The sequence below is a fragment of the Nelumbo lutea genome, chromosome 2, assembly GCF_056320005.1.
Source record: "Nelumbo lutea isolate HS-2025 chromosome 2, American lotus-T2T, whole genome shotgun sequence".
In the NCBI taxonomy this organism is placed as follows: domain Eukaryota; kingdom Viridiplantae; phylum Streptophyta; class Magnoliopsida; order Proteales; family Nelumbonaceae; genus Nelumbo; species Nelumbo lutea.
Genome location: NC_142685.1, coordinates 100794840 through 100821959, shown reverse-complemented (window position 1 = coordinate 100821959; position 27120 = coordinate 100794840). Strand labels below are relative to the sequence as shown.

Sequence of the window (27120 nt, the reverse complement as noted above, 5' to 3'; positions counted from 1 at the left end):
AAATTTAGTTTTATGTAATTGTCTTCAGGTGGTTCCCAGTCTTTTAATGCTTTGCTCTTTCTTGGTGTAGATAAACCCACCTTCCTCCAATTCCTTCTAATATCATCAAAGGAGTAGGACAAAAAATGTCCAAAGATATTGGTAAAAAACGTCCAAAGATTTTACCCAATGAATCACCTTTCCTAAAATGCAATCCAAGATTGCTTCTAAATTTCTTTCTTTTTCATTGAAAATCCTTTCATTCCTTTCTTCTCAAACTGTCCATAGTATTGCAGCTCATGCGCTTCTCCATAACAACCCCCCTCTTTTTCTGAGGCTACTTAAAGGTACTAGCAGTCTCTAGCATCAAACACACTGGCCAGGCTTGTAAGCATAGTCCACCTGCATGAAAATGAGAAAAAGAACCATTCCCAATTTAAAGTAACAGAAGGACAGGAGATTAAGAGGTGGTAACCAGTCTCATTTGCTTGCCTTACAAATTATCTGCCAATTAAGGGATAGATAGATATTCTTTCTTTCTTTCTTTCTCTTTTTTTTTTTTGTAAAATATCCAAAGTATTAATCTTCTCATGATAAACTTGCCAGCAGAAAGCCTCAATTATTGGGGGAACATGCTTATTCCAAATTTCTCTAAAAGGGAAGGGGTGGAGAAAACCTGTGAAGAATTGAAGACAAAAGAAAGAAGCGCAAGAAAAATACCTTTGGACTAGGAACCCATATTTTTTTGATTGGTGATCAATAGAATTTCATTTCATTATAAGGATGAAAAATAGTATAGATTAAGATAAATTTTTAAAGACATATGAGAAGCAAAGCTTTTCAAAAGTTACAAGATTTTCCTACCAGTCCCTCCAAGGCTAATTTTCTTGTCTGGGTGCTGGCTTTAAACAAGTTTCTCTCAAAAGTTAATCTGATCTCAACTGTGACCTTTGTGGCTTGGTACCTGAATCTGGGGATCACCTCTGCATGCACTGCCCTGTGTCTGCTAAACTGTGGGAGCACTTCTTCAAGGTGGCTGGCATTAACTGGGTTATACCTCGGTCTGTCAAGGATGATCTGTGCAGTTGGAAGATTTCTAGTCTGAGTAAGAAAGGGAAGCTGGTCTGGAAAACAATTCCTGCCATCATCATAGTTTCTCTGTGGTCTGAAAGGAATAGCCGAGTGTTCTGCAGCCAAGCCAGAGCTTCTAAAGATCTGTTAAAGATTGCCGTCAGCAGACTTGCTTCCTGGTTATCTGTTGTTTCAGAATTTAAAAGCCAGAATGTTTTTCAGGTTCTTGAATCTCACTCTATTTGGGTTCTCTAAGCTGTTTGTCTTCCCGGTGTATTCCACTGGGTTGCTGTTGTAACTCTTTCCTCTATCATTAATAAAAGTTGTTGGAATAATGTTAGAATAACTTGGTTGCAGTTGTTAGGGCCTGTTTGTCCAAATTAAAGTGTTTTTTATTTCGTTTTTTATTTCTGTTATGTCTATTATTGTACTCAGGGGCACAAGGGTCTTTTCCCTTGTTATTTTCTGTCGCCCTATATATATTAAATAAACACTGGCGCCGCCAGTACTGTTGCATTGCAAACCCTCTCTTTTCTCCTTTCTTCTCTTCTCTTCTCTTCTCTTCTCTCCTCTTTCACCTATCTCTGGCCGGCTACACTGTCAAGATGGTATCAGAGCAGGAATACTGATTAAAAGAGAGCAGACCGATCAACCCTACTCTGGACTACAGAATAGCTACGACTGGTACAGTTCTCCCTCTATTTTTCTCCTCTTTACTCTTCTTGATCATGGGCCGAGTGAAAACCCTATGAATTTGGGACGGCTGAATGCTATCGAACCTGTGTAACCCTAGTTGTCTTGGATCGTGTGATCCTGTTGGTGTGTTAAGACACCTGTAGGTCAATGTTGACCTGTCTTCTCAATGGTTTGAGTTGACTATAAGCAAGAAGGATCTCTCCTGCTGATTAGTGGCTGTTAGCCATTCTAGAATTCTGATAGGCAGGTCTGAAACTGCCAAATATTACCTCAGTTTTGTCCAGAATTTGGTACGGTTTGTGCACAATCTGGTTGGTAAACCCTAGTGTGTGGGTGTGAACTGAGTGGAGCATTGCTTTGTGGAGTAAGGAGGGGTCCTAAATCTGGTGTGTGGGACTGAGTAATTGCTTGACCATGTCGACTGAGAATTCTGCTACTTCAGAAATCTCAGGGAGCCACAATGGAGTGAGTGGGGGAATGGATATGAGCTTTCCCATGGCTGTCATTCCCTTTGATGGTCTGAATTACTTTGAGTGGTTTAGGGGGATAAAACTTTACATCATTGCTCGGGGGCAAATAGGATACATCAATGGGAGAGTAAAGGAACCGAAGTATGGAAGTGCTGAGCATGATAGGTGGGACCAAGAGAACAGTATGGTGATGTCTTGGCTCTTGGTTTCAATGCTGCCACAAGTAAAGAAGACTTTTATGTGGGCTGAAACTGCTTGTGAGATATGGGAACAAGCGAAGTCCACTTATTTAGAACAGAGACACTATGCCAAGATATATCAACTACAAGCTGAATCTTCTACTTGCAAGCAGGGGGAGAGGAGTTTCTCGATGTACTATTCTGATTTGACATCAATATGGAAAGAACTTGATCAGTATCAGAACGTGAATTGCAAGTGTGATGAAGATGCAAAAGCCTATAAGTCACTTGTATCACAGCAACGCGTGTTTGCCTTTCTCCTAGGGCTGAATCAGTCATATGAGTCCATCAGGTTATAGATCTTGGGTAGTAAAGACTTGCCATCAGTCCAGGAGGTGTATGCCTTGGTGCAGTCAGATGAAAGCAGAAGAAGTGTGATGAATGGTGTAGAAGGGGAGTCAGTTGCCCTAGCAGTCCGGGGAAATTCAGATACAAATGTCGGAGGTGGTTTTAAAAGGGGTGACATACAGAAAAAAAACAGAAGATAAAAGCAAGCTTTGGTGCACTCACTGCCAGAAGACACGACACACTAAAGATACATGCTGGGATCTCCATGGAAAACCTAAATGGGCACAGGATTTGGGTAAGAAGTCAGCACCGGATCAGGGCAAGAAATTAGGCCAGCAGAATCAAAGAAGGTATAACTCAGTTAATCTGGCATCGACAAAGACTAGTCCTTCCGTAACTCAGGAGAGACATCCCGGTTCTGATCCTAAGGAAGATATTATCAATTCCTTCCGTGAACATTTGGAATTGTATGGTAGGGCTCTCCGCCAGGTGGATTCTGGGCCTACTCCTCACCTCATTTGCGTCTACATCAGGTAATGCCACAACCTTCCATGTGTCATCTCATACTACTGATTCACCTTGGATTATTGACTCCGGAGCCTTAAATCACATGACCGGTAAGTCAAATTTGTTCCAGACATATAACCTTCTCTCTGGGAGAGATAAGGTAAGATTGGCTGATGGTTCTTTTTCTACCATAGCTGGCCGAGGCACCATATCTCTCCCACTTGGCCTTACTCTTCCAAATGTCCTGCATGTTCCGAAATTACCTATTAATTTGTTGTCCATTAGTAGTATTGCTCACTCTTTGAACTGCTCAGTCACCTTTTTTCCGTCTTCATGTGTGTTTCAGGATTTGACCTTGGGGAAGACGATTGGTAGAGGAAGCATGGTGGATGGTCTCTACGTGTTGGAGAATAATGCTGGTCTAGTGGCGACTGAGTCCACAAGTTCGTCGAGTGAGAGTCAGGCCTATTTATGGCATAGTCGTTTAGGTCATCTTTCTTTTGAGTCGTTAAAAGTTATGTTCCCAAAGTTGTTTGAGTCCTTGTCAGTGAGTCAGTTACAGTGTCAAACTTGTCAGTTGAGTAAGCATTGTAGAAGCTCTTTACCTTTAAGAAATAAAAGATCTGAATTTCCCTTTCATATTGTTTATTCTGATGTTTGGGGCCCTGTTAGTCTACCTACTGCGGCTGGCTATAAGTATTTTGTTACGCTGATTGATGATTATTCTCGATACACTTGGGTTTATCCTATGCGATCTCGAGATGAAGTGCCACAAATTGTGAAAGATTTCCAACGCATGGTGTTCACTCAGTTCCAAACGGAAATTCATATTTTTCAGTTGGACAATGCAAAGGAATATTTCCATAGTGATCTCACAAAGTTCTTTAATTCGAGTGGGTCACTTCAGCGAAGCTCTTGTGCTAGGACACCCCAACAAAATGGTGTGGCTGAACGAAAAAATCGTCATCTTCTCGAAGTTGCTCGTGGCTTGCTGATTCATATGAATGTGCCAAAACAGTTCTGGATGGATGTAGTATTGTGTGCGACATATATCATCAATCGCATGCCCTCTCGGCTACTAGAGTATAAGGCCCCACATCAGCTCCTGTTCCCTACAGCCTTGCTGTCCACCATTCCGATGCGTGTTTTTGGGTGTCGTTGTTTTGTCCACAACCTCTCACCTACTCGTGGTAAACTCGACCCTTGGGCTATTCCTTGTGTTTTTCTTGGTTACCCCTCATCTCAAAAGGGGTATCGTTGCTATGATCCCATTGCCTGCAAGTACTATGTTTCCATTGATGTATCATTCTTTGAGAGTCAACCGTTCTACTCGGTTTCTCCTCAGGGGGAGAGTAGGGTTGAGGAGAAACAGGCGACGACTCAGATTCAACTACCTCCTTTACCCGATCCTCCTCCGTTCTGGGTTTTCCATCGTCATCATAAGAGCCAGCAGAGTTCAAGAGCCGTGGATCCGGACACTATGCAACCAACATCATCGGATTCACCCGAGGCAGATCCGTCTCATCAGCTAGGTAGACTTGCTCCCATTGCTCCTTTAAATGTTGATTCACATGTCCCCAATGATCTTAATATTCCTATTGCTAAGAGAAAGGGTGTTAAATCTTGTACCACTAATCATCCTATCTCTAACTTTGTGTCTTATGAGCATGTTTCACCCTCGTACCGTGCCTTCCTCTCCTCTGTGGATAGTGTTCCCATCCCTAAGACCGTGGCAGAAGCTTTGTCAAAACCTGAATGGACAGATGCAATGCAGGAAGAATTTGATGCCTTACATAAAAATGGTACGTGAGAGTTGGTAGATCTTCCTGAAGGGAAGGAACCAATGGGGTGCAAGTGGGTGTTCACAGTGAAACACAAAGCTGATGGAACTGTTGAAAGGTACAAGGCTAGACTGGTAGCAAGAGGCTTCACACAGGTATATGGAGTGGACTATGTAGAGACTTTTGCCCCTGTAGCGAAGATGAACTCCATCCGGATTCTCCTTTCCTTGGTAGCAAATCTTGACTGGGATCTTCACCAATTGGACATCAAGAATGCCTTCCTGAATGGTGACTTGGAAGAGGAGGTGTACATGACCCAACCCCCAGGGTTCTGTACCAGAGGCAGTGAACAAAAGGTGTGCAGGTTGAAAAAGTCCCTACATGACCCAACCCCTAGTCAGATCATACCTTGTTTGTAAAAAGAGGTGAAGGTAAAATTGTAGCTCTTATTGTGTATGTGGATGACATAGTGATCAAGAATGCCTTCCTGAATGGTGATGGACATCAAGAATGCCTTCCTGAATGGTGACTTGGAAGAGGAGGTGTATATGACCCAACCCCCAGGGTTCTGTACCAGAGGCAGTGAACAAAAGGTGTGCAGGTTGAAAAAGTCCCTACATGACCCAACCCCTAGTCAGATCATACCTTGTTTGTAAAAAGAGGTGAAGGTAAAATTGTAGCTCTTATTGTGTATGTGGATGACATAGTGATCACAGGAGATTGGGAGGCTGAAATCCAAAGACAAAAAATTCTTAGCCACTAAATTTGAGGTGAAGGATCTAGGCCCCTTACGATACTTCCTTGGAATTTAAATTGCCCGCTCTCACAAGGGCATCTTTATTTCCCAACGGAAGTATGTACTAGATCTACTAGAAGATACAGGCAAGTTGGGGGTAAAACTATCTGATTATTGAACCTAATCACCATCTGGGAGACAGTCAGGGAGAGTTTTTGAAAGATGTAAAGATGTTCCAGAGACTCGTGGGGAGACTTCTGTATTTGTCTATGACCAGGCCTGATATTGCCTATGCAGTGGGTGTCCCTAGTCAATTCATGCACAGCCCGATGACAACTCACTTTGAGGTTGCAAAGAGGATCTTGAGATATCTCAAGAAGTTTCTTGGAGCTGGTTTGTTGTTCCAGAAACACAGTCACTTAAAAGTGGAAGTATATATTGATGCAGATTGGGCAGGAGCAGTCAATGACCGAAAGTTCACCAGTGGTTATTGTGCCTTTGTAGGAGGAAACCTTGTCACATGGAGAAGCAAAAAACAAAGTGTGGTGGCTAGATCCAGTGCTGAAGCAGAGTATAGAGCGATGGCTCATGGGGTTGTGGAAATCATGTGGATAAGAAATCTGTTAGGTGAACTGGGTTTTGCAGTAAACAATCCTACTTTACTCTACTGTGACAATAAAGCAGCCATCAATATTGCTGCTAATCCAGTTCTGCATGATAGGACAAAACACATTGAAGTGGACAAGCATTTTATCAGAGAGAAACTTGAAAGTGGAGAAGTGTGCACACCATATGTCAACTCGGAAGAGCAACTTGCAGATATCTTCACCAAAGGTCTTCATCATGTGCGGCACAAAGATTTGTGTGACAAGTTGGGCATGATTGACATCTATGCTCCAACTTGAGGGGGAGTGTTGGAATAATGTTAGAATAACTTAGTTGCAGTTGTTAGGGCCTGTTTGTCCAAATTTAAGTGTTTTTTATTTCGTTTTTTATTTATGTTATGTTTGTTATTGTACTCAGGGGCACAAAGGTCTTTTTCCTTGTTATTTTTTGTCGCCCTATATATATTAAATAAACACTGGCGCTGCCAATACTGTTGCATTGCAAACCCTCTCTTTTTTCCTCTCTTCTCTTCTCTTCTCTTCTCTTCTCTCCTCTTTCACCTATCTCTGGCCGGCTACACTGTTAAGAAAAGTTTTTACCTTACCTTTTCGAAAAAGAAAGTTACAAGATTTTCCCAAATTTGCGCAGAAAAGTTGATCCATATGTACCCCTTGTTTAACCAAAGTATTAGCCATCCCATTTGCTGTTCTCTTGTCCCATTTGAAGTTTACCTCAAGATCCTTTGGTAAACTCTTAATTTTTCTAATTAGATGTCTGAACTTCCACATACCTGGATATCTGTCGTCCATCTAGGAAATTACTAATTTTGAATCACCTTCTATCTCCAAGTTCTTAAACCCCTAGTGTTCTGCTGGTTTCAGACCTTGAAGTAAGGCTGTTATTTCTACTCTTTCCAAGTCCCTTACTCAGATTGGTCCTGAAAGTAGGGCTACCATTTTCCTTGCATCATCCCTGAACACTCTAATTCCTGGCAGCCTGGGATTTCCTAAAGAGCTTCCGTCGAAGTTTAACTTTAGTCTGTTAGGATGAGAGGCTTTCAGTCCAAGACTACCTTGTCTTTCACAGTGACTGAATTTTCTACTTCATACCAGGTTCTAATAACATCATCCACTGCCACCGATTTGAATGCTTCCCAAGTTTTTACCCAGTTTGCTGTTTTGATCTTTATGCTTTCAATAATGTCCTCTATGCTCCTTTCCTTTTCTTTGAATAGTCTTTCATTTCTTTCCTCCCATAGTGTCCATATTGTTGCTGTCCTCGCTGTCTTCCATAGAAATCTTCCTTTATTTTTTGCTTGCTTAAAAGTTGGGCTGAACAAAGTTGCAAAGTCCTGTGGAGGGTCCCACCTGCAGCCAAAGAGTGAAGAGATGCACAACCAAACATAATTTGCGAAAGAGCAAGAGAGTAGTAAGTGGGGAATTGTTTCACCATTTTCCGTACATAAGATGCACATATGAGGTGTTACGGATTTGTTTGGCCTTCTTCTCTGGAGCACATAACAAGTACTTATCTTTTCCAAGAAAACTTCCCAACAGAAGGCTTGGACTTTTGGGGGAATCGGCTTGCTCCAAATCTCTTTAGTGATGACCTTCGAAGGAGTTGGGCAGCAGTGTCCTCCACCTCGTCCAAGAAAAATAGAACACAAGCAAGTTGGTTACCGCCTCTGGAAGGAGCCGTTAAGTTGAACTTTGATGGGAGCAGTCAAGGTAATCCGGGACCTTAGGGTATAGGAGCGATTTTGAGGAATAAGGATGGCAACATTCTGCCCTTATTCTCAGGCCCAGTTGGTTATGAAGACTCTACAAGGGTTGAGATATTAGCTGTGGTACAAGGACTACAGATTTCCAACCAACTTGGAGTGACTAATTTGATAGTTGAAGGAGACTCTAAGGTGATAGTGGGATGGATGTAGGAGACGTTCGTTCAGCTTCCATTTTATTGAATGGAGTAAAACCTGAGGAGATACCTCGGAAGATAGAGGTGCTAGTCGAAAGGCAATGCTACTCAGTGTGGCTGGCTTCATCCACTGAATCGATGCTCTGGAAAGAGGCTCGTTTGGAGGGAGATGAGAAGGTTGAAGAAGAAGAGCTGCGTGGCAAGAAAGGGTTGGAGGATTCAAACAAGAAAAGCACTTTCACTAAATTGGAAAAACATTTGCTGGAGAAACAAAAGGGTAGTAGGCAGGGGGTGGGATTTTCGCGTGTGGAAGAAGTGAGCAGTCTGGAGGGTGGCAGGTCCTTTGCATAGGTTGTAACTGGCGCCAAGACTGTTCTGAACAGGGAAAAGGGGTTGGGCCAAGGAAGGTTTGAACTTAAACCTGTTAGAACCAAATCGAGGTCGGGGCTGTATGCGCGTGACCTTCTTAAAAGTCACGTGAGCTTGCGGGTGCTTACAAATGGGCCAAAGCAAAAGCCCATCTGGGCTGCTAATGGTATTCTTAAAGGCCCAAACAAGCCAGCGGGCCCGACCCAGTTTGTTTATAAGGCGCGTGAGCCACTAAAGAAACACGTGACTGGGGTTTCGACTATGATAGACATCGGTTTCGGTCTATCATCGTCCCCAGCCGCGAGCCAAAAGGGGGAATGCGCGCAGCGTCGGAAACCAGGAAAGAAGAGGGCGTTATAGTGGGTCTCCCGACGCAGCTTGAAGGAGCTTAGCCCCGTGCGAGGCTTCTCAGAGAGGCCGGAGCTAAGTTTCACTAGGGGAAGAGCTGAAGAGAAGAAAGCGAAGTTTGAAGGGTGGGTGCAGTGCGGTGAAGACGATGGTGAACAAGAGGACCTTTCTATCGATGGCTCTAGCGTGGGCAGTGTAAACGATGAAGGCAGCTGTGCTGGAGGTGATATGGAAGGGTGGAATATTGCAAGATTATTCCAGGGTGAAGACTGCAATCGGATTATCTCATTCCCAAGACCACAGAGTGCGCAAGGTTTTTCAGAAGGGGAAAACCAGGAGAACCGGAAGCAGAGTAGGAATATGCTATCTAGGGGTGACCCAGGGGTAGAGTGGAAAGATCACCAGGTTGACCAAAGGGTAGAAGTACTTTCCAACCAACTCAGGAAGACAATTGGTTACCAACCTTCGGAACAAGAGAAGGAGGCCGGGAGCTGTCCTATTCTAGCTTGTCCTTCAGTCCCAGGTAACCATGTGATTTCAGTTTGTGATACTAATGTGTCTCCTGTGTCTTTGGTTCCAGATTCCGTTCCTGTACCATGTCCTGTAGCCCATGAATATGCAGCCGAGCTAGTAGGCGGGCTCTTTGAGGAGGGGGAGAGGGGAAGGAAGGATTGTGGGAAGGTGCGGGAAGAAAGATATAGAAGTGGACAAGTGTGGGAAATCATTGAAAGAGTGTTTAAGGATGTGGAAGGGCAGCTGATATGGAGGAGGGAAGGGGAGGAAGGAAGAGAGGAGGGGTTAATGGAGAGGAGGGACAGGAATGAGGGTAGAGATGGAGAGGGTTACGGGGAGAAAGCAAGGAAGGAGGGAGGTAACAGTAAGGGGAGGAAGGTTGGAGAGGAAAGAACTGAGGTGGGACTAGAGGAGAGGAAGGAAAGGCAGGTGGACAGAGATGAAGGGGATTCTGTAGGAAGGGTAGGGGTGGTGGAATCGGTGAGAGAAGACACGATAGCAGAATTTGTAGGGAAGTTGGGTTGTAGGCTGGAGGATTTGAACGAGTTGAAAGAAAGCTTATAGAAGAGGAAGATGCAGATCATAACAAAGAAGAGGAGGTTGAGTGAAGTAGAGAGACTAAAGAGAGATGTAGGAGACAAGAAGCTCGAGGTAAAAGGAGATATAAGGAAAGGGGGAAAGTAGCGGGTAGGTGGCAAGGGGTTTGTAAAAGAAGCGGAATGAAGATTCTTAGTTGGAATGTGAGGGGAATTGGGAGTGCGAAGAAGAGAGCAACAATAAAAGAGGTAATAAGACGGTATGACCTAGACATTGTGCTGTTGCAAGAGTCTAAGAGAATGGAGTTTAGTGACAAATGGGCAAGGAGTGTATGGAAAGCGGCTCCATCGTGGGGTGCTTTCGAGGGGATTGTAACAATGTGGAAGAGGGATGTGGTTGAAGGGATGGAGGAGTTGATCGGAAAGTACTCGGTTTCCATGAAGTTTAAGCAGCAGGAGGATGATTATATGTGGGTGCTTACAAATGTTTACGGACCGAATGATTACAGAGAGAGAAAGGAACTATGGGAGGAACTAGCCGATGTTAGAGGTTTGTGGGATGGGCCTTGGTGCATGGGTGGGGACTTCAATGTGATAAGGTTCTCGGAAGAGTCCAATAAGATTAACCAGAGGGTGACAAAAAGCATGAGGAAGTTTAACAATTTTGTGGATGCCTTTGAGCTTAAAGAGATTTCCCTAGCGCATAAGGCATTTACATGGTCAAATCTCCAATCTAGACCCATTTGCTCTAAGTTGGATAGATTCCTGTTCTCTTTGGATTGGGAAGAACATTGGGGAACCTTGGATGCTAGAGCTCTCCCAAGGGTGACCTTGGGTCACTGGCCTATAGTGTTATGCAAGGAGGAATGAAGGTGTGGAGGTCCTACCCCCTTTAGATTTGAAAATATGTGGTTACTGCATCCAGGGTTTACTAACAAAGTGAGGGAATGGTAGCATGAGTGTAATGTGTCGGTGGAGTGGGAGGGGATAAAATTCCATAAGAAACTACAATTCTTGAAAGCAAGAATTAAGGAGTGGAACTTGATGGAATTCGGGAGGACAGAAGAAAGAAAGGGAGACTTGATGAAGAAGATTGAAAGCCTTGACTTTAAAGAGGAAAGGGGAGAATTTGGAGAGGAAGACAATGACCTCAGGAGAGAATTGAGAAGACAGTTAGAGGATTGCCTGCACAAGGAGGAAATTAGTTGGAGGCAAAAATCTCAGTGTAAATGACTGCAAGAGGGAGATAGAAACACTAGGTATTTCCACTCTCTAGCAGATGATAGGAGAAGGAAGAACTTTATCTCCAAATTGGTAGTAGATGGAGTTGAGTTAGTACAGCAAGAGGAGATTGCCAGGGCCTGTGTGGAGCATTTCAAATCTATTCTAAGAAGGCCTGTGTGTAGAAGGGTGTGGGCAGAAGGTTTGGATTGGCCAGATGTAGGGGTGGAGAACAGGAGAAGGATGGAAAGAAGCTTTAATATAGAAGAGATCAAGGAGGTTGTGTTTTTTTTGGGTAGAACAAAAGCTTCAGGGCCTGATGGGTTTACAATGGCTTTTTATCAGGATTGTTGGGATATTTTGAAAGATGATCTCTTGCGGGTGTTTGAGGAGTTTTTCAGGAGAGGAATTGTCAATCCGGGTGTGAACTCTACATTTATAGCTTTAATTCCCAGAAAGAAAGATGCATCCCATTCGAAGGATTTTAGGCCAATAAGCTTGGTGAATAGCTTGTACAAGATCATTGCAAAAGTGTTGTCTTTGAGGCTGAAGAAGGTAATGCTGGATATCATTGAACACCATCAAGGAGCTTTTGTTAGTGGAAGACAAATTACATACCATATTTTAACTGCTAATGAGAGTGTGGAAAACTTTAAGAGGGATAAGAAGAAGGGAGTGGTCTGTAAGCTGGACTTGGAAAAGGCTTATGACTTGGTGGACTGGGAGTTCTTGAGGAAAGTTTTAACCAAATTCGGGTTCGGGGCTAGATGGTGTAAGTGGATCATGGGCTGTGTCCAGAATTGTCATTATTCAGTGCTAGTGAACGGGACAGTGGTAAATTTCTTTCCAGCCAGTAGGGGTATAAGACAAGGAGACCCCCTTTCTCCTTTCTTGTTCATTTTAATTGTAGAGGTTTTGGGGAAATTGATTCATAGAGTAGATTCTAGGGGGCTCATTAGAGGCTGGAGGGTTGGGAGGATGGAAACCCCCCTCACACATTTACAGTTTGCTGATGACACGATTCTGTTTTGTGAAGGTGGTAATGTGAGGTTTATCAGGAATTTAAAATCGGTGATACAACTGTTTGAGCAACTGTCCAATTTGAAGGTTAACCTTGGGAAAAGCTGTGTAGTGGGGGTGAATTTGGAGGAGGGAGAGATCAGGGAGAGTGCTGAAGTGCTGGGGTGTGAAGTCACGGGGTGGCCTCTGAACTATTTAGGATTACCATTAGGTGATAATCCCAAGAGAGAGAGCTTCTGGAACCCGGTGATGGAAAGATTTGAAAAAAGATTGGTATCCTGGAAAAAGAATTACCTCTCTCTTGGCGGGAGAATTACATTAAGTAAGGCCACGCTTGCTAACTTACCCATCTTCTTCATGTCGGTGTTTAAAATCCCAGTGAAGATTGCTAACAGATTAGAGAAGTTAATGAGAGATTTCCTATGGGAGCCAGGAGAAGAGAAGAGGGATCATAGAGTTAGTTGGGAAATAGTGTGCAGGAGTAAGTCGTGTGGTGGTTTGGGGCTTGGGAGTATTAGGAGAAGGAATATGACTTTGCTGGGGAAGTGGCTGTGGAGGTTTCCTATGGAGAAGGAGAAGCTATGTGCTAGAATAGTGGCAAGTATTCATGGGTTGGAGCACAACGGATGGGACGTTGGAATTAGAGCTAGGATCACAAGCAACTCTCCTTGGAAAGCCATTCATGACCTGCTTCCAGTTTTCATTCCTAATATCAGGTATGACTTGAATTCCGGTAACTCCATAAAATTTTGGGAACAAATCTGGGTGGGGAGCGCCCCTCTAAAGGATCAGTTTCCGTCTTTGTACGCTCTTTCTGATTTGAAAAATGAGCCGATCTCGTCTTCCACCACCTTGTCCTCTTCCACTTCTGGGATTGGGTGGAACTTGGGTCTAAGAAGGGATTTGAGGGATTCAGACTTCGACTGTATTTCGAGCCTTCTTGCACTTCTTGATAACGTTGTCTTAGACCCCACTAGGGCGGATTCTAGAATTTGGACACCTAACTCCAATGGCATTCTCTTGTGCTTCGTTCTTCAAAGTCTTAAGTCAGTCCACCAGTCCTACCCTGTCCCCTTTTCCTGTTGGTGAGGTTTGGTGCAGAGCTATACCTCCTAGGGTTGGTAGTTTTTGTTGGGAAGCCTATCTAGAAAGAATCAACACTGGTGATCTACTCCAAAAGAAGAGACCCAATACTTGCTTGTCACCTCAGTGGTGTCTTCTGTGTAAAGCAGATGGGGAGACTGGTTTTCACCTAATGGTGTCGTGCCACTTTGCGAGGTCATTGTGGGATTGGGCTTTCTCCTTATTTGGATGCAGCTGGAATCCCCCATCAGACATGCAGGGCCTTTTCGCCCCCTCCTTCTTCAGGTGGCAATTAAAAAGGGGAAGGACAATGTGGAGAGGACTAAGGGCTGCAGTATGTTGGACACTGTGGGAAGAAAGGAACTCCAGGATATTCTCAGAACTCAGAGAGGGACAGCAAATTTGAGGGCTATCATACAGGTTAGGGCGGTACAGTGGCTGAAATCACTGGAAATATTCACAGATTACACTATGGATGACATGTTGAGGAAGTGGGGTGAAATTGCAAGTTGCACGCAGATCAAGTCAGTAATGAGTGTGGCTTGGACCCCCCCACCTAGTGGATTCTTGAAATTAAACTTTGATTGATGCAGTAGGGGAAACCCGGGACAATCAGGGATCGGGGGTGTTTTTAGAGATGAAAATGGGGTCATCTCTGCTATGTTCTCAAGCCCAATTGGAGTGGGTGACTCTCTTAGAGCTGAGATATGTGCAGTTATGGAAGGAGCCCGGAAAGCTAAGGAATTGAACATCAAGAAACTTATAATTGAAGGGGATTCAGAGGTGGTGATAGGGTGGCTGACCAAAGAGCAAAATGATCTTTGGAAGTATAACAATGAGAAGAGGAAATTCAAATGGCTGGTGTGAGAGATGGAAATTAAGACATGTTGGATTAAGAGATCAGCTAATTCCCTAGCTGACTGTTTAGCAAAACAAGGGGCAGAAAGGGATTCCTTGTTTTGGGCTAAGTTGTAATGTTAGTGTCCTTGTATCTTTGTATTTTCTTCTTTCTTTTCTTGAAGTTCTTTGTGGGATGGATGTCATTACCCAGAAACTGTTGTTTGGGGATATAGGGACATCATCAAAAAAGTCAAATGGCTAACGAGAACCATGTCAGTTATCTTTCAGTGGGTTAGTACATCGACAAATGCTTTGGCAGATTCTTTAGCTAAACAAGGGGCTTCAAGGGATTCTTTGTTTTTGGCTATTTTGTAACTGTAATCTGAAAAGAGTTGGGTTTGGAGCCACCTTTAATGGGATGTAACACCTCGTGCCTCCTCTTAGGGTGCTCATGCTTGTACTATTTCTCTGTCTATTTAATAAAATACCATTCATTCATAAAAAAAAACTCCCCCCATGATTCTAAGGAAACTAGAATGTCAAAGAAAGAAGCACAAGAGAAAGATTCAGAAGGGGAAGGTATCCACGTTCTATTGTCATCCACCCTTGCTAGGAAGACTGACCCTAGTTTATGTAATAAGTTTATAACAAGTTACATTCTTTGTCCCTTAAACCCCTTCCAAAACCAAAATCCCAGTTCAGTCCTAAAGAATAGAGACTCCAAAAACAAGCATTGGGATTTTTTGAAGACTAGAAACTCATATTCTCCCATCAAGCTTGGAGGTGTCCAACACCACCTTCTCAAGAAAAAAGCAATAAATCAACCCAGTGATTTAAAAGCCATGCCTTAGGCGTGCCTAGGTGCACAGACAAGGTGCATTTTAGGGTAGGCGCCTCGCCTAAGTCCTAGGCATAGCCCTTTCAAAAGACGCACACCTGGTGCACCTTGTGCCTTAGCCTTGGCATGTGCCTTTTGAAAATTTGATGCTTTTTTGGTTTTTTTGTATCTAGCGGCTGGGCCGGGGGCTCTATTCGACGACTCAGAATCAGGAATGTAATATGTTTTACATCATATTAGCTACTTGAAGTAATGCAATTGAGAAAAAAAGAGATTGCGGGTTTTATATGCTTGAAATTGTTTTATATATTTGGTTTTATTTTTGAATTCTCATTTGAATATGCTTTACATGTTATATTTATGTATTTTAATTTTAGATAATAGGTTTTTTAAAGAATTTATTTTAAAAAGTAAGTTTATATTTTTATTTAATATTATTTTTAATAATTTTTTGATTTTTTTTCTTTTTTGACATTTAATTTGATTTTTTTTAAGTTTATTTTTTTTATTTTTTTTTTATTTTTTGCGCCTTGTTTAAAAAGGTACGTGCCTCGCCTTGCGCCTTAAGTGCAAATTGATCCCTATGCCTTTTTTGCACCTTGTGCTTTTAAAACACTGAATCAACCACAACTTGAAATTCATTTTCCCATAGACCTTTTTTGAAACCCAAATCCCAATTTAACCCTTCAGAAAAGGAGACAGAGACATAATGTGAAATTGGTTCATTCTTAAGATGAGAGATAGAAAACAAGTTGGAAATGGATCTTTGAGGGGTTGTTCACCCAACCATAGGTCTTCCCTAAAAAGAACTTTATTTCCACTAAAAACATTATACTTGATAAAGTAGATAAACAACGGTAAGACAACATGAATAGCTTTCCACAAAGAGGCCAAAGTAGCTCTCACAGACACTAGCATCCCATCCATTTCCCCATTCCATAGATACCAATTACCACCACCCTATGCTAGACTTTATCATTTTCAGTTGGAAATCTATACAACCACTTACCTAATAGTGCTAAGTTTTTATTCTTTGTATTTTCTAAACCCAAACCTTCTTGCTCCATATTCTTGCACACTATCTCCCAATACACTAAATGATCCTTCTTTCCCTCACTAGGCTCCCACAAGAAGTCTCTCGTTAGTTTTCTATTTTATTAACAACTTTTTGAAGAACCTAAAGACTGACAATTACACTGAGAGATTATCCAAGGTTGTCTTAGGTGGCGTTTGATAACACTTTTTAGACCTTTGAAGTCTGAAAACATTGCTTTTCAGACGCTAGACGTGTTTGGATGTGTGTCTGAGGGCCTGCTCGTTTCCTCTTAACTCTTATCTCTTAAGAGGAATCTTATAAATTTAAGAGGAAAATGGGTGTATGTTTCCTCTTATCTCTTAAAGTGGAATTTTATAACTTTTTGTTTTCTAATGATACTCCCAAAAGGCAAACAAAAGTTCTCATATATGGGGTTTAAAATGGACATTTGACAATTTTTAGAATTCAGAACAACATTCTTTGCATTAAGGGTTCAGAGGAAAGAAAAGTTCACCAATACCAATATACCTTTTAATGTAATTATTGCACTTTCAAATGTTAGACGTCAGAGCAAACAAACAGGCCCTGAATAGAGGTTTGAAATGAATGTTCAGCTCTGAATAAGACATAGGCCAGGCATTGAACGCCGTCAGACGCGTTTCAGACCTTGCCAAATGACCAAAAAAACCTTAAAATGACCTGAACTAATAAGACATGCGTTTCAGGCATTGTTTATCTTCTCCACTTGACACAACGATGAACCAGTGACAACAAGCTTCCTCCTCGTCCAGATGTTCTCTTGCATCCTCTACTTCACATCATTGCCGTTGCAACTCCTAGCAGCAATTCTTCTTCTTCTTCTCTCTCTCTCTCTCTCTCTTTTCTTCCCTTCATCCGATTCCCTTGTTCTGATCGCTCCTTAGTCGATCAACCAATACAACGTCGGAAAGAGTAGTCGCCAAAAACACCACGAAGAAGAAGCCCTAAAGTGTTTCAAAAGTTGCAAAGACCAGTTACTGGAAAACATCCCATTCTTTAGTGGTCGCAAAAACCCTAAAGTGCTTCAGAGGTCACAAAGACCAGTTGCCAGAAACACTGCGGAGAAGAAACCCTAAAGTGCTTAAAAGGTCGCAAAGACCAGTCACTGGAAAACATCCCATTCTTCCAGGGGTAAAATAGTAAAATCAAGAATTTTTAGATGTTGAAGAACTGATCCAACACAGACAACCTTATCTATTTAGAGCCTCTAAAAAGTAGAAAAGCATCTATGCTGCTTTTCAGATTTCAGATTTATCAAACGCCACCTTAATCAAAGTTATTCTACCCCTCGCCCCTAAGGAAATATAATTTCTCTTCCAAATTGCCAATCTTTTTCCAAATCTTTACTACCGAGTTCCAGAATGAACCACACCATAAATTACCTACCAAAGGTAGATCCAAATACTTTATGGGCCAAGGACTTATCCCCACCTAAGGATTCTTGCTACTGTAGTCACCTCTCTATCCTCCTAGCTACACAAAACTTTTTTTTTTTCAAAATTTATCCTTAGGTTTGAAAGCCTTTCAAAAAGTCTCGTCTAAATTCTTAAATTTCTTTTTTTTTTTTGAGGAAAAGGTAAAGTATAATTGTATTAATGAAAAGGTCCTTTATACAATGAGAAGCTGTACAAAAAGCCAGAAGGACTTCAAAAGAAGGTCATCCTCAAAAAATTCTTACATTTCTCTCTTGTTGAGGGTTCTTGCCATCACAAATATGATGTCATCTGCAAATTACAAATGAGTGACTACAACCTCATTCCTCCCAACTCGCCACCCCTAAACCAACTTCTCTCTATCTGCTCTAAAGATAAATCTACATAGAACATCCACTACCAAGGTGAAAAGGAAGGGTGATAAGGGATCACCTTGTCCTAGCCCTCTAGAGGCAGGAAAAAAGTCTCTAAGCAATCCATTAACCCGTATATTGAGTAATGGAAGGTCCTAAGGCATCCAATTATCCAATTACACCACTTTTCCTCAAAACTACATATCGTCATCACCTCTAAGGCCTCGTATATTGGTCAACTCACCTATGTCCGTGTACCGGTATTAGTAGGTCTTGTGGAAAAAAGAATGATTCCCAAGTGGTGAGCTGACCAATATACGAGGTTTAGTTACCTGGGTAAGTATTACCATCCACCCACTTGGGTAAATAACTTTCCTATCTAGGGGGAAAATTGCTAAGACATGATGGAACAACATTGCCCCTTCAATAATGTCATTTTTTAACTTTACCTAGGAAACAAAAAGAACACTAGTAAGTGTTCTTACCTGGGTAAGTGTTTCCTAGGAAAAATTTGCTTGGATAAGTTCATTTACCCAAGTAAATGACTTCTCGAAAAACGAACTAGGCCTAAAAGGAAGGACCAATCTACAAAGTTATAGGCTTTTCTCCACATCAAGTTTACAAATAAAACCTCTTCCTCCAGAATTTTTCTTATCCTCCGCATTTCCTTCATCAGTTTCATTAATAAAAAAAATGTCATCAGAAAAGAACAACCACCATTGGGACCTTATGAAGTTCTTTTCTTTGTGTTAATTAAGGCACTTTTTCTTTGAATATGCAAGCTAGTTTGCTAGGTTAATGGACTTCATGCAGTTGACTTATTTGTTTTTCCTGTTAAGAGCAACATTTTCAACCTGTTGTTGAACCTTCCAGTCAGACCATTTGACCTGTCACGGGGCCAGGCTTCTGTGTCTTTTTAGTCCCTGAACCATTTACTTGCAAAAAGCATAGACATGGTCAACGACTGGTGACCCTGCTGGTTGAACCAATGAACTGTTTGACCTGATCAGCAGGTCATAGGTTAGACATTAATTCTCTTTTTCTGTTTTATTTTTTATTTTTTTAGTTTTGTCATTTCCATTGTTAAGAACAGTAATTCTCATTTATCACTTATTTTTGTTTAATATGATGAATATATATTTGAGACGCCCAATTTTTCTATGAACTTTCTGTATTTTTTCTGCATGTTATCTATTTTTTTATATTTTATTATTTTATTTATGATGTTATGGGTTGGGCCATTTGAACTGGATTCAACTGCTGATCTGCCACCCAGAGGGAAAAGCAGTGCTGTTTTTGGGTTGCTTTTTTTAATTGATTAAGAAAATTTCCAGATTCCGACCTCTTTTTCAAATGTTCAACTTAGATTTCAATGATTTACCAGCACAAAATCTTTATAATAAAATGGGGACATGAATCAAATGCACTGGGGGACAGTTACTGAGAATTCTTTGTAAATCAGGGAAAATAGTATGGGTTTAGTGGCCTATGGCACTATAAAACCTATGTACACATATACTCCATTTTTTTGAGAAAGAAAAGGGGGACATAACCCCTAACATGTATAATAACTAACATGGTTAAAAGTGCAAGAAGCAAAATTAAAAAAAAAAATGCAAAAACAAAAGGTACAAAAATTCAACCACATATTATACTTTATTTCTTGATTTCCCTGATCATGTGTCTTAATGGAATTATACTTTATTTCTCGATTTTCTCTGCCTTTTTGAATGGTTGAGGCCTTTTTTGTTTGCTGTGTAATTTTATTTGTATTAATACAAATATTACCTTTAGGTTTGGGTTTTACTTTGCTTCAGGCTTTTCTGTACTTAATCAATAATGCAAATAAACAAAAATAGATAAGAATTTGCACTCCGATACTTTGCACCAGTTCAAATGAAAAATGCACTGAAAACAAACTAGGCTTAAGATTTAAAGAGTGGTTCAAAGATTTGAATTACTTCTTATGATATGGCCATCAAATAGCTTTCTTCACTATTTTTAATTTGTCTTCTGGGATTAACTTTTCTAGGCCCTTCCTGTTCTTCTCACTTTTTTCCCTAGTTCTGACTTGTTTGCTGGGACATGGTTGTTCATTTACAATTTTTTAATATTCTTAATATGTTTTAATTTATCACTTTATCATATTTCTGCAGCTCACTTGAGAGCTCCAAAGTGGTTAAAATGCCCAGTTGGGGCCTCTTTTGGTTTTGGAGGAAAATTTGTTTTGTTCCACCCTGGTCCATCAACTGTAGGTGGCCAATCTGGAAATTCTCAGGTAGTCTACTTTTCTAATGGTTGATCCGCCCACCATTCATATGCCTTAGTTGTGAAGTTCATTTCTTGTCCTTGTTTATTTCCAGGTTTATGTGCATAACTTGGTCACTGAAGAAAGCTTGGTAAACCATTGCATGGAATTTGAAGCTGCAATTCAAAATGGGGAAAAATCTTCTCTGAGGGCTTTATGTGATAAGAAATCCCAAGAGTCTGAGTAGGTTATCAAAGTAAATTTTCTGTTATGTATTTCTTTTCTCTATATTTAAGCATAAATTGACTCAACAGTTTCTATTTTTCAATTATTTTCTATTGTCTATTGTCTGGAGAAGATCTGAGGATGATAGAGAAACATGGGGCTTCTTGAAGGTTATGTTCGAGGAAGAAGGGACAGCAAGGACGAAATTACTCACCCACCTTGGGTTCAGCATTCCAGCTCAAGATAATGTACAGGATGAGCTTTCTCAGCAAGTAAATGCTGTCAGTCTTGATGAAAAGTCAACAATTAAGACTGGATTGGCCAGAGGCAATGATGCCAACATATTCCCTTCAGATAATGCTGAAGACTTCTTTAATAATCTTCAAAGCCCCAAGGAAGATCCATCTGTATCACCTTCTATTGATAACTTTGTAGTTGAAGGTGATGCCATGCGCAATGGAGAGCAAGTGCAACAAGAATTGGATGGAGTGGGAGAAACAACTGACTCTTCAGTTGATGATAGCATTCAGCATGCTTTGATTGTTGGAGACTACAAGGAGGCAGTTTCCCTGTGTATATCAGCAAATAGAATGGCTGATGCCCTAGTTATTGCTCATGTTGGCAGTTCATCTCTTTGGGAGAGTACACGTGATCAGTACCTGAAAAGGAGCCCTTACTCTTACTTAAAGGTAGCAAAAATTTCAATCCTGTGATGGTGACTTGATGGCAATACTGATGTACTTTAGAAATTATAGAATTTGTTAATGAATGCACATCCTGTTTTTTTAAAATCATTGTAATAAGAAAAAGGTTTTACATGTTCAGGTTGTAGCTGCAATGGTGAACAATGATCTTATGACACTTGTAAACACCCGGCCCTTGAGCTCCTGGAAAGAAACCCTTGCTCTTCTCTGCTCTGTAAGTTGTTGAAATGCATAGAAAGAAAAAGTCCAGCTTAAGTAGTATTTTTTTGTCCAATGTTCACTGTTATGCTTAATATATATGAAATCTTAGTTACTGGTAATTTAGTACTAATATATGCATGGTACTTCCCTGAATAGTGCATGGCCTATATGACAATTGCATTGTTGCAGACTGCTTGAAAATAATTTTCTGTTCTCATTATCTCTTCTGTTGGCATCTTTTGTTTTTTTAATGATGTTACTGAAGGATAGGGTCCCCTCACTGGGATGGGGTCTGGATCTGCTCGTGAGCGCTCTTCACATCAACCTCACAACACATCCCAGCTGCTCATCGGGAACATCTCCTGTACTTGTGTGTTGTTACTTGTGGGAAAATGTTCCCAATACACGGTGGGATGTGCTGTGAGGTTGGTGTGAAGTGCGTTCTGTGAGGAGCAAATCCCAATTCACTGGGATGGCCTAAATAATCCTATGCTAAATGTAGTAGTGACCACATCCCCTTGGTCTGAGCATGTAGACCAATAACTCTAAGTTTTCCAGTGCTGTGATTCTCTTAATCATTTTAGAAAGAAATGAATGACTTAAGTTATAATAATTGTTGTACATTTTATTTTGCAGCGATTAGGCTGAAACTTACAGGACTTGCTACATTTACTTATGCTGTTCTGGCCATCTTAATTTAACAGTTTGCACAGCAGGAGGAGTGGACTCTGCTATGTGACACTCTTGCTTCAAGGTTAATGGTTGTTGGAAACACATTAGCTGCAACTCTCTGCTATATATGTGCTGGAAATATTGACAAAACCGTGGAAATCTGGTCCCAGAGTCTGAAGGCTGAGCATGAAGGGAAACCCAGAGTTGACCTTCTCCAGGTGGATATCTTTTGTTTAGTCCCTGAAAACACTGATCCAACTGCAGGTTGATAAGTGTTTTTCTACTTTTGATGGTAGGACTTGATGGAAAAGACTATCATCCTTGCTTTGGCAACTGGACAAAAGCAATTTAGTGCATCACTGTCCAAGCTGGTTGAGAATTATGCTGAACTACTTGCAAGCCAAGGGCTCCTAAAAACAGCAATGGAATACTTAAAACTTTTGGGTTCAGAAAATTCATCTCATGAACTTGTTATCTTGCGAGATCGCATAGCTCTCTCTTTAGAAGGTAAAATTTCCTTTTTGTTCTGTGCTCTATACCACATTAAGTATAAATGCTGTACATTTATATGGGTAATCATGAATCATGAAGCATCGATTAAGAAGGAGAAGGTTTGTTGTTTGTTTCATGGTTTTTTGACACATGCTACTTTTTTCAGTTCCAGCATTATATTTCTTTTATTTTATACTATACTAAGAAAAAAAGTACATCAAGGCCATCATCTTGTTCACAATAAGGGCAGTGAAGTATATTGGTACTCATGAAGCATCAATTAAAAAGAATGTTTTTCTGTTTGTCTCTTTTTTGACACATGCTACTTTTTTTTTTCAGTTCCAGCATTATATTTCTTTTATTTTACTAAGAAAAAAGTACATCAAGGCCATCATCTTGTTCACAAAGAGGGCTGCGAAGTATTAAAAAAAAAGCTGATAGAGAAAAGAAAAGAAAATAAAGAGAAGAAGATGCATGAATGTGAGAGAGGTTAGGGGCATTGACCCCTCTCCCTTATATTAATTCTAGTAAAATCATTCATTTTGATAGCAAATGAAAAATTATTATAAAAGAAAATAAAGGAGAAATCATCCCAGAACGAAAAAAACTCCCTAACCCCTTAAAACGACATACACATTCTTTAAAACAACATACACTATATATATCATATTTTATATTTTATTACAAATTATGACATATTTTATACATATATTATATGTCATATAATATGAAGTATTGTAAGTGTGTGTGTGTGTGTGTGTGTGTATTAAATGTAATACATTTAATGACATAAGCCTGGCTCATGATCACCCCCTCCCCCTCCACACACTTTTTTGCTAGTGTTTTCTCACCCTTCTCAATACAAGATATTCTTCATCAAATAGGCATGTTTGGGCTTGTCCCAAGGGTCCTTTATAGAGGCAGATGGCCAATCTTGTAGGATTAGGAATGCAAGATGTTTAACATTATATTAGGTACCTGAAGTAATGCAATTGGGAGAGAAATATACAGATTGAAACTTTAATATGCTTAAATTTTTGAGTGCTTGGATATGTTTTAGATGCTATGTTTGACTTTATTTCTACATTTTTCACTTTGAACATGTTTTATATGTTTGTGTATTTTAATTTGAGCCAATAAGGTTTTTAATCACTTAACTTCTTTAAAAATTCAAGTATGCATTTTTTCTGAATATTATTTTTTTGAGTTTTTTAAAAATTTTGCACTTTGCTTAAATAAAACATATGCTTCACCTTGTGCCTTGCCCCTTGGATGCAAAAAGCTCCTTCTCTATAAGGTAGGTTCACATTGTGCATGACAAATAATACGGTGCAATCATATCACTAGATTCTGAATCTGCCTTCAGATAACTCTGATTGTATTTTGTGCATTCATTAGCGGAGCAGTTTACCTCCTGTAGGAATCCAAGTACCTAATTTTCTTCTAATTTTTATCATGGATAAATGATGTCAGAAAATGTTATCCTAATTCTTTTGCTTAGCTTGAGATAAAGTTTGTCTGATGCCTGTGATTCCAAGTTCATGATCTTACCATACTTTGTCACAGAGAAAGAATTGCCCAAGGCACTCCCTTATGAAATCTCTCAACCACAAACAGAGGTCATATATGGTTCTGAAAAGCCCAGTTTTGGCATAGTTGATGGATCACAACCATATTATCAGGTTCTTTTAGCATATCCCATTCAATTACAGTTCAAATGCAGTGTAATTTTGTTGCATCCAATTGATAACTTACTAACATTTTATCTTTCCTTATTCTTTGCTAGGATAAAACACATCCACAGTTGCAGCCAAATATCCCTGGCAGTCCCTATGGTGAAAATTATTCACAACCTTTTGGTGCTTCATATGGAGGAGGATATGTCACTCCTGCCCCATATCAACCGGCACAACCTCAGATATTTCTCCCATCACAGGCACCTCAACCACCTCAGGTATTTCTATGTTTGGGCTCATTGCCATAAGAAGTAACTATGAAGTCATATATTAGTATTATTTTATGCTTCTTAATGACCAAGTTGGGCATCTTCATATGAGTTTTTCAAGCATTAATACTATACCGTTATCCTTAAAATTCACTCTTTATTAGACTAACTTATTTTATTTCCTTGAATTATTTTCAGGCAAACTTTGCTGCTCCTGTTATCACTCAACCTGCAGTGAGGCCATTTGTTCCTGCAACACCTCTTGTGGTGAGAAACGTGGAACAGTATCAGCAACCCACTTTGGGTTCTCATCTATACCCTGTGCGTATATCTACTTTGTTATCAAAGTCGGGTATTTTCTTAATTCATTATATTTGTTATACTGATTTTGTTGCCCTGTTTACTGCAGGGAGTTGCCAACCCCACTTATCAGCCTGGCCCACCTGTTACTGGTTCCATTGCTTCTATGCCATCTCAACTGGCTTCAGTTCCTAGCCTTAAACCACCACAAGTTATGGCACCTGCAACTACTCCAAAGGGTTTTATGCCAGTGAGTAATTCAGGGTTTGTTCAAACACCTGCAATGGGAGCCATGCAACCGCCAAATCCTACTCAGCCAGCACAGGTCCAACCAGCCACTGCACCTCCAGCACCAGCCCCTACTGTGCAGACAGTCAATACATCAAATGTACCTGGTAAGCTTAAAATTTGTTTTAATTGCCATCTTTATGTAATTTTGCCCTGAGATTGGTAGAGTGATGGTTTGATTTCTAGACATCTTTTATTCAATACATCAAGTGTACCTGAAAACCTTAATTTTTTTTTAATTTTGTATGTGTATTTATGGTTCTGAGATATCTAGAGTGTTGATATGCATATTTGCCAATATCTTGAATTGATGCAAGGTCTTTCAACTATGATTATTAGAATATCTGTCTATACAAAGTAATTTTCTGTCTATTCTGTTTTACTAGTGAGGTCTCTTTTGTACTATTTTATGCTGTGTATAAATTTTGGCTTCCTTGCTGCAAATATATCATCTTCAATTGAAGAAGAGAAGCATCTAAATACTATCAGAACATATGCTTTGTGTGGTTCATCTTCCATGCAAAGGTTTTTTGTATGAAACATCAAGCTGCCTGCTCTAATGTTTTAGCTTCTCTTTGTTATTGTTGCAGCCCATCAAAGACCTGTCATCACAACGTTGACAAGGCTTTTCAATGAGACATCAGAAGCAATGGGTGGTTCACGCGCAAATCCTGCTAAGAAGAGGGAGATTGAAGACAACTCTAAGAAAATAGGAGCCTTGTTTGCAAAACTTAACAGTGGGGATATATCTAAAAATGCTGCTGATAAGCTCGTTCAGCTTTGCCAGGCTTTGGATAATGGGGATTATGGTACTGCTCTACAAATTCAAGTAAGTAGCTTACTACTTTATGTAGGGGATCAGATATTTATATACATAGATAGATAGATATTTGTTGGAGCAGAAAAACATTTCATGTGAATTTTTTAATTGTCTAAAGAAGCACCCCTGCTACTATGGAATTAACAGCATGGATGTGTAGCAGGTTAGGTATAAGGTTCTCTTCGTCATTACTGAATGCCTCTTTTGGACAGGTCCTTTTGACAACAAGTGAGTGGGATGAGTGCAATTTCTGGCTTGCGGCTCTTAAGCGAATGATCAAGGCAAGGCAGACTGTGAGATTAAGCTAAAGTTGGAGATTCTTCCAGGCAACCCACTGTGGTTCTGCATTTTTTTTATACGAAACTCGGGAGTGTAGTTTTGAAGCACTGATAATCTCATGTAAACAAGATTGGCATTATAGCAATAGAAGTTCTGTTTTTTTGTTTTTTTTTGTTTTTTTATTTCTTTTCTTTTGGATTTTTTCCTTGGTTATTACATTAGGATACATCCTTTTTCCTCCCAATAACTTGAGTCAGAGAGCCCACTTAAGCTCCTTGAAAGAGCACTTAGAAAAGATTGTTTTGGGGGCATTGAAAATCTAATTTTCTTTTGTAGTGATGTCTTTTCCCCTTTTCTTCAATATATATTTTTGTCATTTCTCTCATTTTCCCTGATTTGAGGCTCTTTTAGTTCAGTTCTCTTTTGAAATTTGATCGTTCTGTTACTAGCCAATGTTCACAACCGTTGTTGACCCGGATGGTTGGAAACATGGACTGGTCATTGTGGTCAATCATTCAGGGATGCAATGATGGTTCGTTTTTACCCAAAACATAGCAGGTTCCAAAAACCTGTTGGCTTGGTTAAAAAACTTTGGACCCAGATGGTAAAGCCAGTAATTCATTCAAGGTGTAGGCCTGTAAATGTGAATTCGAATTGAATTAAGATTTCAATTCAAATTTCTTTTCCCCAAGCTTAACAAGGTAAATTTCCATTGCAATCTCAGTGGTGAATCTTTTTCAATACAATCGGAAAGAAATGGAGTCAGAACAGACCAAGTTTGCATAGTGGCAAGTGTCGACTGTAAGCACATATTTGGCTAACAAGCTGCTTATTCTATAAACATGCGCACAACATCGGGTCATTCATGAACAAGACATTTCATTTGCTTGTTCTTTTTGCTGTCATTCAATTTTGTTATGTTTGGAGTTTCCCTTGATTGGAGTTTGGCCTAGTAGTTTGTTTTGTACGAAGAGAGAGAGAGGCTTTTTTTATTTGTGAAAACTGAGTAATAGCAAGAATAATTGCT

At 40.3% G+C, this 27120-nt stretch overlaps 1 protein-coding gene across 1 annotated transcript in view; it reads left to right on the top strand.

Annotated features, from left to right (window-relative positions):
* LOC148872331 (protein transport protein SEC31 homolog B-like) overlaps window positions 1-26478 on the top strand; it is a 42985-nt gene extending 16507 nt beyond the window's left edge. Inside the window, exons 11-22 of the mRNA XM_088969594.1 lie at window positions 20076-20197; window positions 20283-20410; window positions 20526-21081; window positions 21218-21310; window positions 22002-22187; window positions 22266-22476; window positions 24028-24143; window positions 24248-24415; window positions 24605-24727; window positions 24816-25101; window positions 25585-25823; window positions 26027-26478. Of these exons, the coding sequence (XP_088825720.1) occupies window positions 20076-20197; window positions 20283-20410; window positions 20526-21081; window positions 21218-21310; window positions 22002-22187; window positions 22266-22476; window positions 24028-24143; window positions 24248-24415; window positions 24605-24727; window positions 24816-25101; window positions 25585-25823; window positions 26027-26122 (2324 nt within the window). The 3' untranslated portion in view covers window positions 26123-26478. The remainder of the gene's footprint in view (window positions 1-20075; window positions 20198-20282; window positions 20411-20525; window positions 21082-21217; window positions 21311-22001; window positions 22188-22265; window positions 22477-24027; window positions 24144-24247; window positions 24416-24604; window positions 24728-24815; window positions 25102-25584; window positions 25824-26026) is intronic.
* Window positions 26479-27120: the final 642 nt, after the last annotated feature.